This window comes from Erpetoichthys calabaricus, chromosome 14 (genome assembly GCF_900747795.2).
Source record: "Erpetoichthys calabaricus chromosome 14, fErpCal1.3, whole genome shotgun sequence".
Classification (NCBI taxonomy): domain Eukaryota; kingdom Metazoa; phylum Chordata; class Cladistia; order Polypteriformes; family Polypteridae; genus Erpetoichthys; species Erpetoichthys calabaricus.
In genome coordinates this window covers 21,076,362-21,092,078 of record NC_041407.2, presented here as the reverse complement: position 1 = coordinate 21,092,078, position 15,717 = coordinate 21,076,362, and the positions used below count along the sequence as shown (strand labels likewise).

The 15,717-nt window shown below is 38.7% G+C and overlaps 1 protein-coding gene across 2 annotated transcripts in view; it reads left to right on the top strand.

Moving 5' to 3' along the window:
- The window catches only part of nup85 (nucleoporin 85), a 40,959-nt gene that overhangs the window by 21,431 nt on the left and 3,811 nt on the right, over positions 1-15,717 (top strand). For both annotated transcript variants that reach the window (XM_028818627.2, XM_028818626.2), the window contains exons 11-18: positions 1,618-1,724; positions 7,244-7,327; positions 8,708-8,773; positions 9,235-9,386; positions 11,748-11,865; positions 11,977-12,077; positions 12,198-12,349; positions 13,983-14,075. In XM_028818627.2, coding sequence (XP_028674460.1) covers positions 1,618-1,724; positions 7,244-7,327; positions 8,708-8,773; positions 9,235-9,386; positions 11,748-11,865; positions 11,977-12,077; positions 12,198-12,349; positions 13,983-14,075 — 873 coding nt within the window. The remainder of the gene's footprint in view (positions 1-1,617; positions 1,725-7,243; positions 7,328-8,707; positions 8,774-9,234; positions 9,387-11,747; positions 11,866-11,976; positions 12,078-12,197; positions 12,350-13,982; positions 14,076-15,717) is intronic.

Genomic DNA, 15,717 nt, shown 5'->3' with positions numbered 1-15,717 from the left:
GTGCAAATAGACAAACGGCAAGCAAAGCTACTTGAAGGAATTCAGACCTTTATTTTGTCCTTTAAATTAAAAAGGACACTGCTCGAGTTTGGACAGTGAGCTTGTTTAAAGTGCTGAAGCTTACGCTTTTAATTGGAAAAAGAAAAGATAAAGACAAATTTGAAATTTCTGCTTAGTAAACAATAGGCCTTTTTTTAAAGATTTGTACTGTTTGTATTATTTGTTGCTGTGTGTCACACAGCATACGTTTTCGTAAGAAACAAGTACTACGTAATTAAAATGGTAATCCATATTTTATAATTACACTTTAAGAATTACAAATGTCTAGCTGATACACTGATGGAAAAAACACACCTGTATAAATATAGTAAATATATAAATTATATAGTAAATATGTATTTTAACAGCAAAATCTGTAGTACAATTAATGATTTAAAATGATTAATACCTATAAGAGCATGTATATTTACATTTAAGCTGTGTTTTAATTGCCAATATCAATTGGTTGTGTGATATATACATATATATTGTTGTTAGAGAAATGGCAAAGTTCTTTTTTAGCCATGTTTCAGATAGGTACAAAAAAATCAAACAGTATGATAGTGTGCAATTATGAGAAGCATTTTATTTTCTTTTGTGCCGTATGTATTATGTATAAATATTTTTGCATATATTTTATTAAAGTACGTATTTTAAGGAAATTTTTTTTATCTTTGAATTTTATGGTCACTGAGCAATAATCCTACAGAATTTCATTTTGCTAATAAAAAATGAATAGTCAACATCAGTAGTCTATAGTTTAATTATAAAAATACACTTTAATATAGGACATAAAGCTACTATGTATCTAGTTATGCAGGAGCTTAGTGTAAAAAAGTTCACTTTTGGAATTGTCCAAAGTCAGTGATTGGTATCGGTCTTAAAAAACCTGATCAAGTATCCCGACATCCAGTCTGCAGTAGTTCACAGCCGGTATTCCAAAGTCCTATTTTGTCCTTTAAGGAATTGCTTTCTTACCCTTTCAGACCTGCAGCACAGTCTCCTCTTCACAGTGGAAACTGAGATTTGCTTTTTTCCACCACTGTTAAGATGTGCTTGAAGCCTGTGATCACACAATCTGGTGACACTCAAAAACTTGTCTTCTGATTGGCTTATGACTTTGGATCTGCTAGATCTCTTCCTATCAGAGTTTCTTCCAGTTTCCTATTGCCTTTAGACTGCGTATGACACATTTAGGGATTCAGATTATGCAGAGTAGAACCTTGCAGCACACAGAATAGGAATATGCTAGCAAATTTTACATCTTGATATTTGTTTGTCTGCTGTGCAATTATTCCCAAGATTTTGCTGATGGATAATTTAGATTTTTTTTTTTTTATCGTGTTTGCCACATATGCTGCATACATAATATATCTGGATACATGTACATTATTGTGCTCTGCACATGATTACATTTTATACGTTGTTTTTAGGCTACTTGGCTATTAGCATAGGGACTTTATAGAATTGTAGTTTTATCATGAAATGACATATGATTGGTCAAGTATTGTAAATTAGATTTCTTCATATCCTTCTATGTTGTAGTGATGATAATTAATGAATCTTTCCAAAATTTAGGAGTGCATGGTTCTGTTCTTGAAAAATCGGATTGAGCCAGAGCCCCTGGACAGCATTCTGCTAGCTGCCTTTAAGTTTGACATTCTGCAGGTTATCAAAGACTGCAGGTAATCTTATAAAATTGGTTATCTGGATTATGTACTTTTATATTACTTAGGTGATCATTTCCAGTTGCTTTGCAGATGTATTTTATTGTGTTGTTGCCTTCACTTTATATCAACACAATATCTCTTCCTCAATACAAGTACACTTGCAAAAGTATTCAGTCCCCTTTAAAGTCATCACCGTTCTTTGGATTTCCTCCAAAAATTATTTGTTACTGCAAACCTAAGTGTTCCAATAGTTATATTTTTAAAGCCAAGGTAAAGAAAAATATGTCAAAAGTATGTATCTAAAAGTTAAGAACTTAAAGTCTGGTTTGCTTGTCTTATTCAAACCTTTCAAATTCCAAAAGCTCAAAATGGCAAAGTGTTCGCAAATGAGACGCGTATGTCTCTCCTATGGACCCAACTAAATAAGTTTCAACTAGTGAGCAATTTGATTAAAGGTCACGTTTTCTGGATATAAAAATCACTCTTTGTAGGAGTCATTAACCAGACTGTGCACCCACTGTGAAAATGAAGATTAAAGAGCAGGCCATAAAAGTGTGAGACAAGGGGAGATAAATGCATAAGTCAGGAAAAGGGCACAAAAATATCAAAGTGTTTAGATGGCACAATGAGCACTACTAGATTTATCCTCAGGATCCAGTTGCAAAACCCAGTCACCATGTCAAGAAGGCGGTCCAGTAAAAACTAAGCAAGACACAGATTGGTAAGGGAAACAATAAAGAAATCGGACATTACTTTGAAGAAACTACAGAAGTCAGTTGCTGAAATTGGGGTACATGTACTTAAGACCACAATATCAAAGCTGTCAGAACAGGGGCCTGTTTGGGAGGGTAGCAAGAAAAGAAGCCATTACTCAGGATTAGCCATAAAAAGGTACATGGAGATTGTGATGCAATGTCTGGGAGGGATCTAACCACAATGTGGGGAAAGGTTTTGTGGACAGATGAAAAGTCAAAGTGCTATGTAAGGTGCAGATGCAGACCCAACACTGCCCATGCCTCATAAAACATCAGTAGTGGCAATATAATGCTGTGCATCTGGATGGGCTGGAAATCTTAAGATTGATGGAACCATGGATACAGAGAAATACTGGAAGAGAACCTTTTCCAGTTGGCTGAGAAACTAAGTCTTAGGAGAAGGATCACCTACCAGCAATACAATGAGAGCTAGATAGCAGATAAAAATCTTGGACTGTGAAAAATTTAAGAAACATAATATAAACGGCTTATCAAAATTTAAAGGCCCAGTCAAAGTCCTGATCTCGACTTCATTGAGAATTTGTGGCACTCTTTGAAAGTTGTGGTCCAGAGATGATGTCGAACCAACAGAACATCTTCCATGAAGAATGAGACCAAATCACTTATGAACAGCGGGCAAAGCTGGCTCTGACTTATGCAAAAAACTTGAGGTTATTAATACCTTCCTGATATGTGGAGTTTGAGTACTTTGTTATAGAACAAAGTGGGCATTGCCGATTGTGCTAGACTTTAATGGCACACCAGACCTATAAGGCAGCAGATTTAGCAGACACCCAGCTGCACAAAAACCCACCTTGCATTCCAAACTATGTGACAAAACTCCAGCTTGTACCAGGATCTTATTGTACTTCATCATATAACAAAGGTGTAAAGTCCTTTAACCACAAGGTGCAAAATGGACTCAAGCCAGAACAAAGAGCTGTAAATTAATGAGGTCAACTCTGATGGACAGAAGAACTCGCCTATAAGAAGACAATGATCTTATAACTGGAAGTGATTTTAATCCAATCAGGAGAAGTTATACATTCCCTTAAAACCTTCTGCAACATCTTGGCTCTCTCAAGAGAACTCTGAGAAAAACTCTCTGGGGATTCCCTAGGGTCCATGTTCACTCTTGAGCACATTCTCCAAAAATCACTGAAAACCTCTGAAACTAAGAGCTGATGAGCTGTTCTTTCTCATTTTACGTGGAGCCGAAACCGATAATCTTTGTGGACCAGAAAGCTGAGATCCAGTGAGCCAGTCTAAAGACTGAATAACAGCCATCAATTCAAGAAGGGAATTTCAGCATCTAAACTCTTGTGCCAGACAGAGTAAATCTTTTTTCCTGTGAAAATGAAGTAGCCACAGCAAAGATCACAACAGTAGAAAGCAAGTTGAGAGAACAGCATCACAGAATAATACAAAGAATCACATAGAGAGTGAATTTCAACCCAAGAAGAATCCTCCACTTGAACCTCAAGCAACAACTCCACATGACATCGAACATCACCTTTAAAGATTTGCTGTCATTAAACTATCTGGACCAAAATAAATTAGAACGCTATAGCAAGTAAACAGCCAGCCTTTCTATGTTATATATCTGTGTAATCTGTTGGCGCCTGGTCTTGTATGTTAACATAGAGTACTGTGCAAAAGTTTTAGGCAGGTGTGAAAAAATGCTGTGAACAAAGAATGCTTTCAAAAATGGAAATGTTAATCATTTATTTTCATCAATCAACAAAATGCAGTGAGTGAACAAAAGAGAAATCAAATCAATATTTGGTGTGACCACCCTTTGCCTTCAAAACAGCATCAATTCTTCTAGGTACACTTGCACACAGTTTTTGAAGGAACTCGGCTGGTAGGTTGTTCCAAACATCTTGGAGAACTAACTACAGATCTTCTGTGGATGTAGGCTTCCTCACATCCTTCTGTCTCTTCATGTAATCCCAGACGCACTCGATGATGTTGAGATCAGGGCTCTGTGGGGGCCATACCATCACTTCCAGGACTTCTTGTTCTTCTTTACGCTGAAGATAGTTCTTAATGACTTTGGCTGTATGTTTGGGGTCGTTGTCCTGCTGCAGAATAAATTTGGGGCCAATCATACACCTCCCTGATGGTATTGCATGATGGATAAGTATCTGCCTGTATTTCTCAGCATTGAGAACACCATTAATCCTGACCAAATCTCCAACTCCATTTGCAGAAATGCAGCCCCAAACGTTCAGGGAATCTCCACCATGCTTCACTGTTCCCTGCAGACACTCATTATTGTACCGCTCTCCAGCCCTTCGACGAACAAACTGCCTTCTGCTACAGCCAAATATTTCAAATTTTGAGTCATCAGTCCAGAGCACCTGCTGCCATTTTTCTGCACCCCAGTTCCTATGTTTTCGTGCATACTTGAGTCGCTTGGCCTTGTTTCCACGTCAGAGGTATGACTTTTTGACTGCAACTCTTCCATGAAGACCACTTCTGGCCAGACTTCTCCGGACAGTAGGTGGGTGTACCTGGGTCCCACTGGGTTCTGCCAGTTCTGAGCTGATGGCACTGCTGGACATCGTCCGATTTCGAAGGGTAATAAGCTTGATGTGTCTTTCATCTGCTGCACTAAGTTGCCTTGTCCGACCACTGCGTCTACGATCCTCAACGTTGCCCGTTTCTTTGTGCTTCTTCAAAAAAGCTTGAACAGCACATCTTGAAACCCCAGTCTGCTTTGAAATCTTTGTCTGGGAGAGACCTTACTGATGCAGTAGAACTACCTTGTGTCTTGTTGCTGTGCTCAATCTTGCCATGACATGAAACTGTCTTCCACCACCTCACCTTGGTAGCAGAGTTTGGCTGTTCCTCACCCAGTTTTAAGCCTCCTACACAGCTGTTTCTGTTTCAGTTAATGACTGTGTTTCAACCTACGTGTGACATTGATGATCATTAGCACCTGTTTGGTAGAATTGGTTGATCAGACACCTGACTAGAATCCTACAAAATCCCTGACTTTGTGCAAGTGGACCTTTAAGAATTGATGCTGGTTTGAAGGCAAAAGGTAGTAACACCAAATATTGATTTGATTTAGATTTTTCTTTTGTTCGCTCACTTTGCATTTTGTAAATTGATAACAATAAACAATCATTTATTTATATTTCTGAAAGTACTCTTTGTTTACAGCATTTTTTCACACCTGCCTAAAACGTTTGCACAGTACTGTATATAGTAGAGTCTATTCAATTATATCTCTGTAATACTCATCAATAAATTGTAGTATGCTGTTCCTTAAAACAACTTTACTTGAATTACCTTGATATAATTCTAAACGCCAGAGACCAACCTCCTACAACAGAGGAAGGTAAGGTAAATAAAGTGGGAGCCTTGCCAAATTTATTTAATCAGACCGATAACTGAGTGAAATCTCTCCTCCTTCCCATCTTATGTCTGTCTCTAGGTGGGCAAGTAAAAAATGAATCTTTACAGTTCCCAAATTTTATTGGCATTCCTCTGAGTAGGCAGCATAAATCACAATCTTTCTAACAATGCAGACAGCTTTTTTTAAAAAATTTTATTTTTTACAAATGCGCTTTTCACAAATTTACTTTTGGCTTTTAAACTGTTAGAACACTTAAGTTGTCAATAGAAGTACGTATTGGAGGCATATATGCACAGGATGTATTTATTTTTAAATTTAGAGAATGCTGATCACTTTCAAGTGGATTGAATACTTTTCCAAGGCATTGTATGTAGCTGGTTAATTATATTTTCAAATGACCATTATGTGTCTAAACCAGGGACAATCTTTTAATTGGTGATACCAAATGTTTGTGTAATCTGCTCAGTTGAAAAATGAATTAATTTCAGCTTTTATTGCCAGTGAATTTAAAACAATAATTATGTTTGTTCTCCATTTTCTCCCCCTGATTACTCTTGAGTCTCTGCACTGCAATGTTTTTATTGTTTAAACATTATATTAAGTAAAATGAGATTTGATTATATTTAACACTTGATAGTTTTATAAACCGTTTGTTATATGATAAGAATGTTAAGATTTTACCCAGAGTGTTACTTGCCATTTTAAATTGCTTTTGGGCATTTATTATTGTAGGCGGAAAGACACGGTGGTATCAGGGTTCATTACTATCTATGGCCCTTAAACGCAGTGTTTTTTCTTTTTGCTTTGCACCTTCTCCCACCATAACCTGTTGTCCATGGGGGAGGTTTAGATTCGATTAGACAAATATTTTGATCTTGTGTTTTCGATGGATCTTGATGTTGTAGAGTCCCCTGACACTGAAAACATTGATATCTCGATGATGGGTGTGTGTCACAGTTTCTTGAGGACGGTCTACAGCTAAAAATGCTGAATGGAAAAATACCAAACTCGAAACCTAAGCCTGTTATGAGATGATGATGTGCCGATTAGTTTTTGAGCCAAATTGTGCAAGACAAAGAGGCGCTCTAGAGGAACCCTCAAATACTGTAATTCTTCAATTAATTATGAATTCATCTCGTTAATTGCTATCCTAATTACCTATTTTTTGATGAAAAAGATCCGCATCAGAGTGGTAAATTACTGAAATGTTATAGAATAGCTCAGGTAACTTAGTTTCTAGGGCGCAAAGCCTACTGATGCTCAGGTCTGAATTTACTCTTGTAAGAGTAAATTGAGTTTGGTTAACTTTTTTCTTTTTTTTATATGAATATTTACGTTGGATAATGTGAAAACAGTATCTGAAGTTTCACTTCCACTGACCTCATTTTTCACAATCTTTTTATTTTTGCCAGCATTGCTCTAAATAACTGGTGGTTTGTTGCTCACCTGACAGACCTTCTGGATCACTGTAAATTGTTACAGTCTCACAACCTCAAGTAAGTGACAATTTTTGTAAGAAATGCTTCCTTTATTGGCACTTTTCTTTCTCTTTGATTGGTAATGTGAAGAACTCTGGGTGGTGTGAAGACATAGTGGATGCTGTATGCTTTATTTCCCGACAGTGCAGCTTTTAGTTTGCTTTGTGAACTCTTGAAATGAACATTTTATTTCCAGTTATTTAATTTGTCCAATTACTTTTGAGCCCCTGAAATGAAGGCATTGTGTTCAAAAAATGCTTTAGTTGCCTCACATTTTTATGCAATCGTTTTGTTCACCCCACTGAATTAAAGCTGAAAGTCTGCACTTCAACTGCATCTGAGTTGTTTCATTTAAAATTCATTGTGGTAATGTACAGAACCAAAATTAGAAAAAAGTTGTCTCTGTCCAAATATTTATGGGCCTAACTGTATGTGTGTGTGTGTGTATGTATATATAATATAAGGCACCACAATTCACATTGTGTGCCGGGACAAAAAAAAAACAAGTCATGAAGGCCAAGGAACTGTGTATAGACCTCTGCAGTTAAATTGTGGCCACAATAATTGTGAAATGGAATAAAGTTTGGAACCACCAGTATTCTTCCTAAAGTTTTCTGTACAGCCAAATTGAGTAACAGGGAGGTGACCAAGAACCCATGAGCTTCTGAAGTCCTCTGATGAGATGGGAGAACTTCTTTGAAGGATGATCATCTTAACAGCACTCCAATATTCAGAAAGAAGCCACCTTTGACTAAAAGGCATATGGCAGCCCACCTACAGTTTGCCAATCGCCATTCAAAGGACTTTGAGAACATGAGGAAAAAGGTTCTCTGGTCTGATGAAACAAAAATTCAACTGTTTGGGCAGAACTCCAAGTACTATGTTTATTGAAGACCAAGCACTGCTTATCAGCTGTCTAATACCATCCCCTACAGTGAGGCATAGGGGCACACCAACATGCAGGGAGTCTGGTCAGAACTGATGGAGGTATGAATGCAGTGAAATATAGAGAGGTCCTTGAAGAAAGCCTGCCAGAGTGCATGTGACCTCGGACTGGGGTGATGGTTCACCTTACACCATGACAATGACCCGTAGCATTCACTGAAGACAACACTGGAGTGACTCTGGGACAAGTCTGACTGTCCTTCAATGGCCCAGACTTAACCCCACAGACAATGCCAGTCTTATTTTATGAATTTTATAACTTATTAATTATTGTGAATCTTTGATACTAGGAAGATGAAATCTATAAAAAAAAGAACTTTGTTTATTGTCTGTCCTGATTTGGTCAGTGGAGTCCGTTGATACAATCTTCATTATATTGAGGTTACCTTTAGTTACTTGTCACTAAATAGTACTTAAGTATACAATAATTAAATTTCATTTTTTTTGTTCCAGCTTTGGGTCTAATCTCAGAGAATTTCTGCTTCTAGAATATGCTTCTGGACTTTTCACACATCACAGGTGAGTTGATAAATTTAATCCTGCTGTTTCTAAAACTTTGCTGATTACAATCTACTGTAACTAGTCATTGCTTTTCATTATATCAGACACATTCCTCTAACAATCTACGATAATTAAATCATTATGCAGAAATGAATGCAAGTTTTAGAGCATATTTTTCAAGTTCTACTTCATTCCAGTGATGGTATGCCTAAATGGGTGTGGTGTGACTTAGGTTGCGTGTGTAAGTTCACGGTTGTGGATTTCTTTAAAATAAATGTTCCCACGTCACTCTGCAAAAGGATCTGTGTGTATATATATAATCGGTCACTGGCTATTAAACTAGAATTTGTTTGTATTTCTTTTATAGATAAGTAACATTTCATGATTCTTAATACTTAATGAGCAATTTACTCAATTTTGTGTAAACTGAATGCACTTGTCCTGATGCTTCTTTTTATGTCATCATCTTCACTTTGCAGCTTGTGGCAATTGGCAGTTGACTACTTTGATTACTGCCCCGAGTTTGGAAAGGCATACCTGGAGCTGCATATCGAGAGAGTGTCTCTGGACACCGAGAGAAAGGCGCTAAAGGTGCTGCGCATTTGTGAGCAGAGACAGATGACCGAGCAAGGTAGACCGACGTGTGTGTGTAGCTCTTCATGAGCAACCATCTCTAAAGCTCTGGCTCGACTGCAGTGAAGCAGAAGAGGCTTTTTCTTCACAGTACAAATGATGAAATCAGAAGACTAATTTTAAATTATAGAAATGCTTGTTAATCTATTCTTTACCATCTTATGATAGTATGTCGTACTTTAAAGGAATACCCAACCCTATGTTTTTTTTTTTTTTGTAACTTACAGCAAGTAGTTTGTACTGATGGCTGGAAAAAAAATCTCATATTTTCATGCAGAATAGAGATAAAAAAAGTTTGATATAATAGGAGTCTGGACAGCAGAAAATAATGTCAAAAATGTCCATAAAAACATAATCCACATCCAGTCATATGCTCACATTGTCCCGAACACGTATTTTTAATAAAATATTCTTTACAAAAACACTTCAGGAAATTGAATGCGCTCAGATGAGAACAAGCATTTGAATTGCAGACCCACCACCCTCTGCCCACCATGGATCACTCATTGGTCAGAAGTCCAGCTGGTAGCAGCTTGCTGAATGGCTAACACGGTGCTTCGCATGATAAAGGCCTGCACTGTGAGACATGTTTAAAACTAAAGATTAAAACTTACAAAACAGCAATTGAAAACATTTTCAGGAAGAGAATACGCCTCGTACTTCTGCGTATCAAAGATGTTTCAACAATTAGAAGGTCGATTTGCCCATGTAGTCTGCTAAATAATCCTGAGGCACTGGAGTTGTGGACCTAAATATAAAAATAACTACGGGAGGCAGGTCTTCAAATTAAATGTTTGCTCACTTTTGATGCATTCCATTTTCATACACAAGCGTTTTCCACGGGTGGTTTATTTCAACAGTACAGTATTTTTGTAAAAATACACGTGTTTTGGGATGTTGTGAGCATACGAATGGACAACTTGACAGGTTGATTATGTAACATTATATATCATTTCATAAACACTTTTAAGATCATCTGCTCATGTCCACGATTGGTCCCCAAGGTGTCGTCTTACATTTAAAACCTTTTGGGTTTTTTTTGTCTTTGTTCTGCAAGAGAACACGAGATTAAACTTTTTTCTCGACCTTCACTACAAACTGCATGTGGTAAATCCATCCATCCATCCATTTTCCAACCCACTGAATCTGAACACAGGGTCACGGGGGTCTGCTGGAGCCAATCCCAGCCAACACAGGGCACAAGGCAGGGAACCAATCCTGGGCAGGGTGCCAACCCACCGCAAGACACACACTAGGGCCAATTTAGAATCGCCAATCCACCTAACCTGCATGTCTTTGGACTGTGGGAGGAAACCGGAGCGCCCGGAGGAAACCCACGCAGACACAGGGAGAACATGCAAACTCCATGCAGGGAGGACCCGGGAAGCGAACCTGGATCTCCTAACTGCGAGGCGCATGTGGTAAATATAATCTAAAGATATGTTTGGGTGGAGTATGCGTTTAACATCTTGGTGGCATTTGTAGTTTGTAACATAAATTAGGGGTTAACACTTGTGAGTGCTCCGCTTGATGAGTTTGTTTTATCAGCAGGTACTCCACTAACTTTACATCTTGGCAGGTGCTTTGGTTTTCAGAAATTTAGTTGCTTAAAATGGCTTGTTACGCAGAGGAATAACGCTATGCAGAGTATTGGGGGTATGGGATAGTTCTCTGGTTAGAAGCACTAAGCATACATTAAAAGTTGATGAAGTTGGTATTCATTACACATACAGCACTGTGGTATCTTCAAAATACAAATGAGTGCGCATTAAAGAGCTAAGAATCGAACATTCATAGGCCTTTGGGTTTACTGAAGGTGCTTTCATTAAGGTGGCTTGTTTCTGCTTGTCTAGTCTCATCCATGTATACGCCACTTCTACTTTTCCGCTTTGAGTACAGGAGTCGGTTTGTTTTAATTTTTATTTTACTTCACTTCTGTGTAAAACGTTTCCTCCATCCTTGCATAATCCGACGCAAAAAGCAAAGTTATATACAGAGGGGCGGCTCATTTATTTTAGTTTGCATTTGTGTGTGTTCATTAGATAGAACAGAGGTTATACGTAGACTAGAGAAAAATATTGTAATACAATTTGAAAATATAATTATAATAAATGCATATTTGTTTAACATTTTTTTTTAAGTTGTATGACAGGGCAGACATACGTAGAGCTGAAATCAGAGGCCTAATTAAACCAATCAAAATTGACCATTGGCTGTAATTGCCATAAAAACAAAGTCAGCAGTGTTTGATTGTAATTGAGTTGGAGGATAATATTCCATATATAATTTTACAAATCTGTTATTAACGTATGCTAGTATAATGCTTTATTACTTATTATTTGTGTTTGTTTGTTTTTAGTACGCAGCATATGCAAGATCATGGCTAAGAAGTCGCTCCACAACAACCGCCTGGGCTCGGCCTTGTCTTGGAGCATTCGAGCGAAAGATGCTGGCTTTGCCACTCTCATCTCTGACAGGTTAGTGAACCTCCAAAAGATGTGCAGACGTAAGCACGGACGTCCTGCTTAACACAATAATGACATGGTGGGCTGTTTTGATGTTGATGCGCATGCCTGATGTTCTCCCAGATTCTTGGAGGATTACTGTTCTCGAGGCTCCTTCTCTGACCTTGAGCTCATTGACAACTTAGGAACGTCAATGCTGCTTAGTGACAGACTCACATTTCTGGGTATGTACTCTAAATTGGCGCCAGTCACGTCCCAATATAGGATTGTTTGTTTATTTATTTTTTATTACTGTAGTTTTTTTTTTTTTATTCAGTTGCTAACTCTTTGAATTTTCTGTTTAGGAAAGTACTGCGAGTTTCACAGACTGTATGGTGAAAAGCGGTTCACAGAGGCTGCAAAACTGCTGCTGTCTCTCATGACAGCCAGACTGGCCCCTCGCAGCTTCTGGATGACTCTCCTAACTGACGCACTTCCTCTGTTGGAGCAAAAAAAGGTCATTATGATGAGTACTACTTGCAGTATTCAGCTTTGCAATAGGTCTTCATATTTTGCTTTAAAATTCAGCTTTCCGCTGTGTTAGAGATGTTTTTTTTATATCACTTTAGCACGTTGGACTCCTAGGCTCACAAAGTCTTCTAACAATCTTAAGTAAGCCGTTGTTGTTCTAAGGGTGTGCTGAACATATGCTTGAAAGTTGAAGATTGTCAGCTGTGCTTCTCTGCAATACATCCTCTAAGTGCCATGAATGTATCAAATAACTAAGCTTCAGACCAATTCCAGTCCTGGAGGTCCGCACTGGCTGTAGGTTTTCATGCCATCCAGTTTCGCAATTCAAAGTCGGGCCTAACAGATACTGAAACTCCCTGTTTAATTATAAGGCTCTTTGGTGCTTTCATTCTTCCAAGGAGAACTTGGTATCCATAAGCTTTGTTATCCTTCCCCTTCTCTCTCATCTATTCCAAAATATTTTATTAACAGATACTTCATGATGCAGGTAAACAAGTGGAAACATGTTAGTTGGAGAGCTGGTTGTTCCTTTGCCGTGTGCATCTCATTATTTTTTTATTTATTTTTGTTTTATTAGATAGATACTTTATTAATCCCAAGGGGAAATTCACATACTCCAGCAGCAGCATACTGATAAAAAACAATATTAAAGAGTGATAAAAATGCAGGTAAAAACCGACAATAACTTTGACGTCCACCCCCCTGGGTGGAATTGAAGAGTCGCATAGTGTGGCGGAGGAACGATCTCCTCAGTCTGTCAGTGGAGCAGGACGGTGACAGCAGTCTGTCGCTGAAGCTGCTCCTCTGTCTGGAGATGATCCTGTTCAGTGGATGCAGTGGATTCTCCATGATTGACAGGAGTCTGCTCAGCGCCCATCGCTCTGCCACGGATGTCGAACTGTCCAGCTCCGTGCCTACAATAGAGCCTGCCTTCCTCACCAGTTTGTCCAGGCATGAGGCGTCCCTCTTCTTTATGCTGCCTCCCCAGCACACCACCGTGTAGAAGATGGCGCTCGCCACAACTGTCTGATAAGGAAGCACAGCCGGCTCTGTCCTCTCTTGCACAGAGCATCTTTATTATACTTTATTAATCCCAAAGGTTTTTCGCATACCCCTTGGAGTCAGAGTGCAGGGTCAGCCATTGTACAGCGCCCCTGGAGCAATTACAGGTTAAGGGTCTTGTTAAGAGAGTAGCATCTCTTTTGGCAGTGACGGAGATTTGAACCGGCAACCTTCGGGATACCAGCGCAGATCCTTAGCCTCAGAGCCACCTCTCCGCCCTAAAGCAGAATGCCACCGGTGCCGAGAATTGTCTTTTAACCGATGGCTGGCTAAGAAAACTGGCAACAAATAAAGTATAATGCAGCAGTTTAACACTAAAACAAGCAGTTGAGGGTTCTGAATTGTAACAAGCAGTATTAAAAACTGCTTTATTAGTAAATACAGTAAAGAGGATAGTTTTGTGCTGTGGGACTGTGTGTGTTAATATAAATATGTACAGTAATTCCTTTGAAAAATGTCTTCTTTTTTTTTTTAATTTCCACTTAGGGGGTGGCAGTATTAAAATTTATTTCCTTCAGTATGTTGTTTCCTCACAAAGATTTTACTGTTGTCTGCAGGTGATATTTTCAGCTGAACAAACATACGAGTTAATGCAGTGTCTGGAGGAGCTGACTTCTTGTTCTGAACAAAATGAACGTCCATCTGAGCAGGTGGGCCTGGGGACCTTAGTCATACAGAGACTGCATGCTTTAATCTCTCTAGATTGACGGATTTTCATTTTAGCATAGTAGGCAGGATTAGATAGATAGATAATGTAAGTCACTATAAAATTTAGATGAGCATGTCATTACCAATGTGTATATATTAGATACTGTAGATAGAAAAGAAAGAAAAATGGACTTTGTCTCCAGGGGAAAATGTAGGTTGTTGCAGAAGCTCTTTACATAAATAAATCCATAAGTAAGTAAATAAATAAATACATATATACATACACGCCTTGGTCTGAACACACACTGGAATGACTATAAAGAAAATTCAAAAGAAAAACGCTCTGGCTTGGTGCTCCGAGTCCCCCTGCTGCATTATTCAGACGTATTGTCGACTCCCCAGTCGCGTCTCTTGACAGACTTTTGCTGAATAATTTGTTGTCTGAAAGTCCTCAGTGTTTGTGTGTCACAGGGAGGATGTGCAGCATTGTTCAGAATGACACCAGTTTTGTCTTAACCTCCTTAGCGTTGCATTTTTTTCTCTAAAAAAACACGTTAAAAGTATTGCATATTTTTGGCTTGAAAAATGACATTTTTATTAAATATTGTGTTTCTACTGTAAAACATGCAAAACAATAAAAGTACAAAGTATAATAATTATAATAATAGTATGAACAGCACACTCCACTTTTGGATTCCAAGAATCACTTTTGGTTTCATGGACCGTTTTCATTTTCACTTCCTGAAGACAAATTCACTTTGTCATCATCATGCTGACACCACTGTCCAGGTAACGCTCGGGCAAGGCATGGCTATGCCATTGGCACGAACGCTCTTAGCACTTTCACAGCCCGAGTAATCCTCGGGTCTTGCATGAGATGCGTCTATACTGTTGCCCAAGTATCACTCTGCATGAATGCTTTTAGACCTTTTTACAGCTGACGCTAAGGAGGTTAATCTTCTCCTTTGCTGCTACCTCCAGGGGTCCAGCGTTCATCCTATAAATGAACCCGCCCTTGTAATTACCTTGTTGGTTCAGTGGGACACTCTCTCTTAAAGTGATGTTACCAGCCCAGAACACCACACTGACCATCATAGAGTTGTAGAAGATGTGAAGGATGTCACTGCCCTCATTAAAGGGACACAAACTCCTAATGAAGAAGAGCCTGCTCTGCTCTTTCTGATGCAGTTCTTCTGTGTTCTGAGACCAGCCTAACCTGACATTACTGTGTAGCCCCCCCAAGTACTTGTAGGAGTATTTGCACTTGCAGTATTTGTGTAAACTTGAAAAATGGCTTCAAAAGCAACTGAAAAAGGTAGTGTACTTTTTAACATACATTTCATAACTACATTTTGCTGCGAGTCAAGTTCACTGTGCTGATCCGCCAGGGACGCAAGCCTTAGACCCCCCCCCCAACCCAAACCCCACATGAATAGCATTGAAGACCCCGTGTCGGTCTAATGTAGGCTGAAGTGCAGAAACATTCCTATTAATGACCTCTTTACAGTTTCTTAGTGAGGTCATTAACAACAGTTTTGTATTACCAAGAAATCAAGAGTTGATGAATATATAAGCGTTTACAAGAACTTCAGTGGGATTTTGGGAAATTTGTTGGGGGGTTTTCTGAAAGGCTGGGAAAGTGTT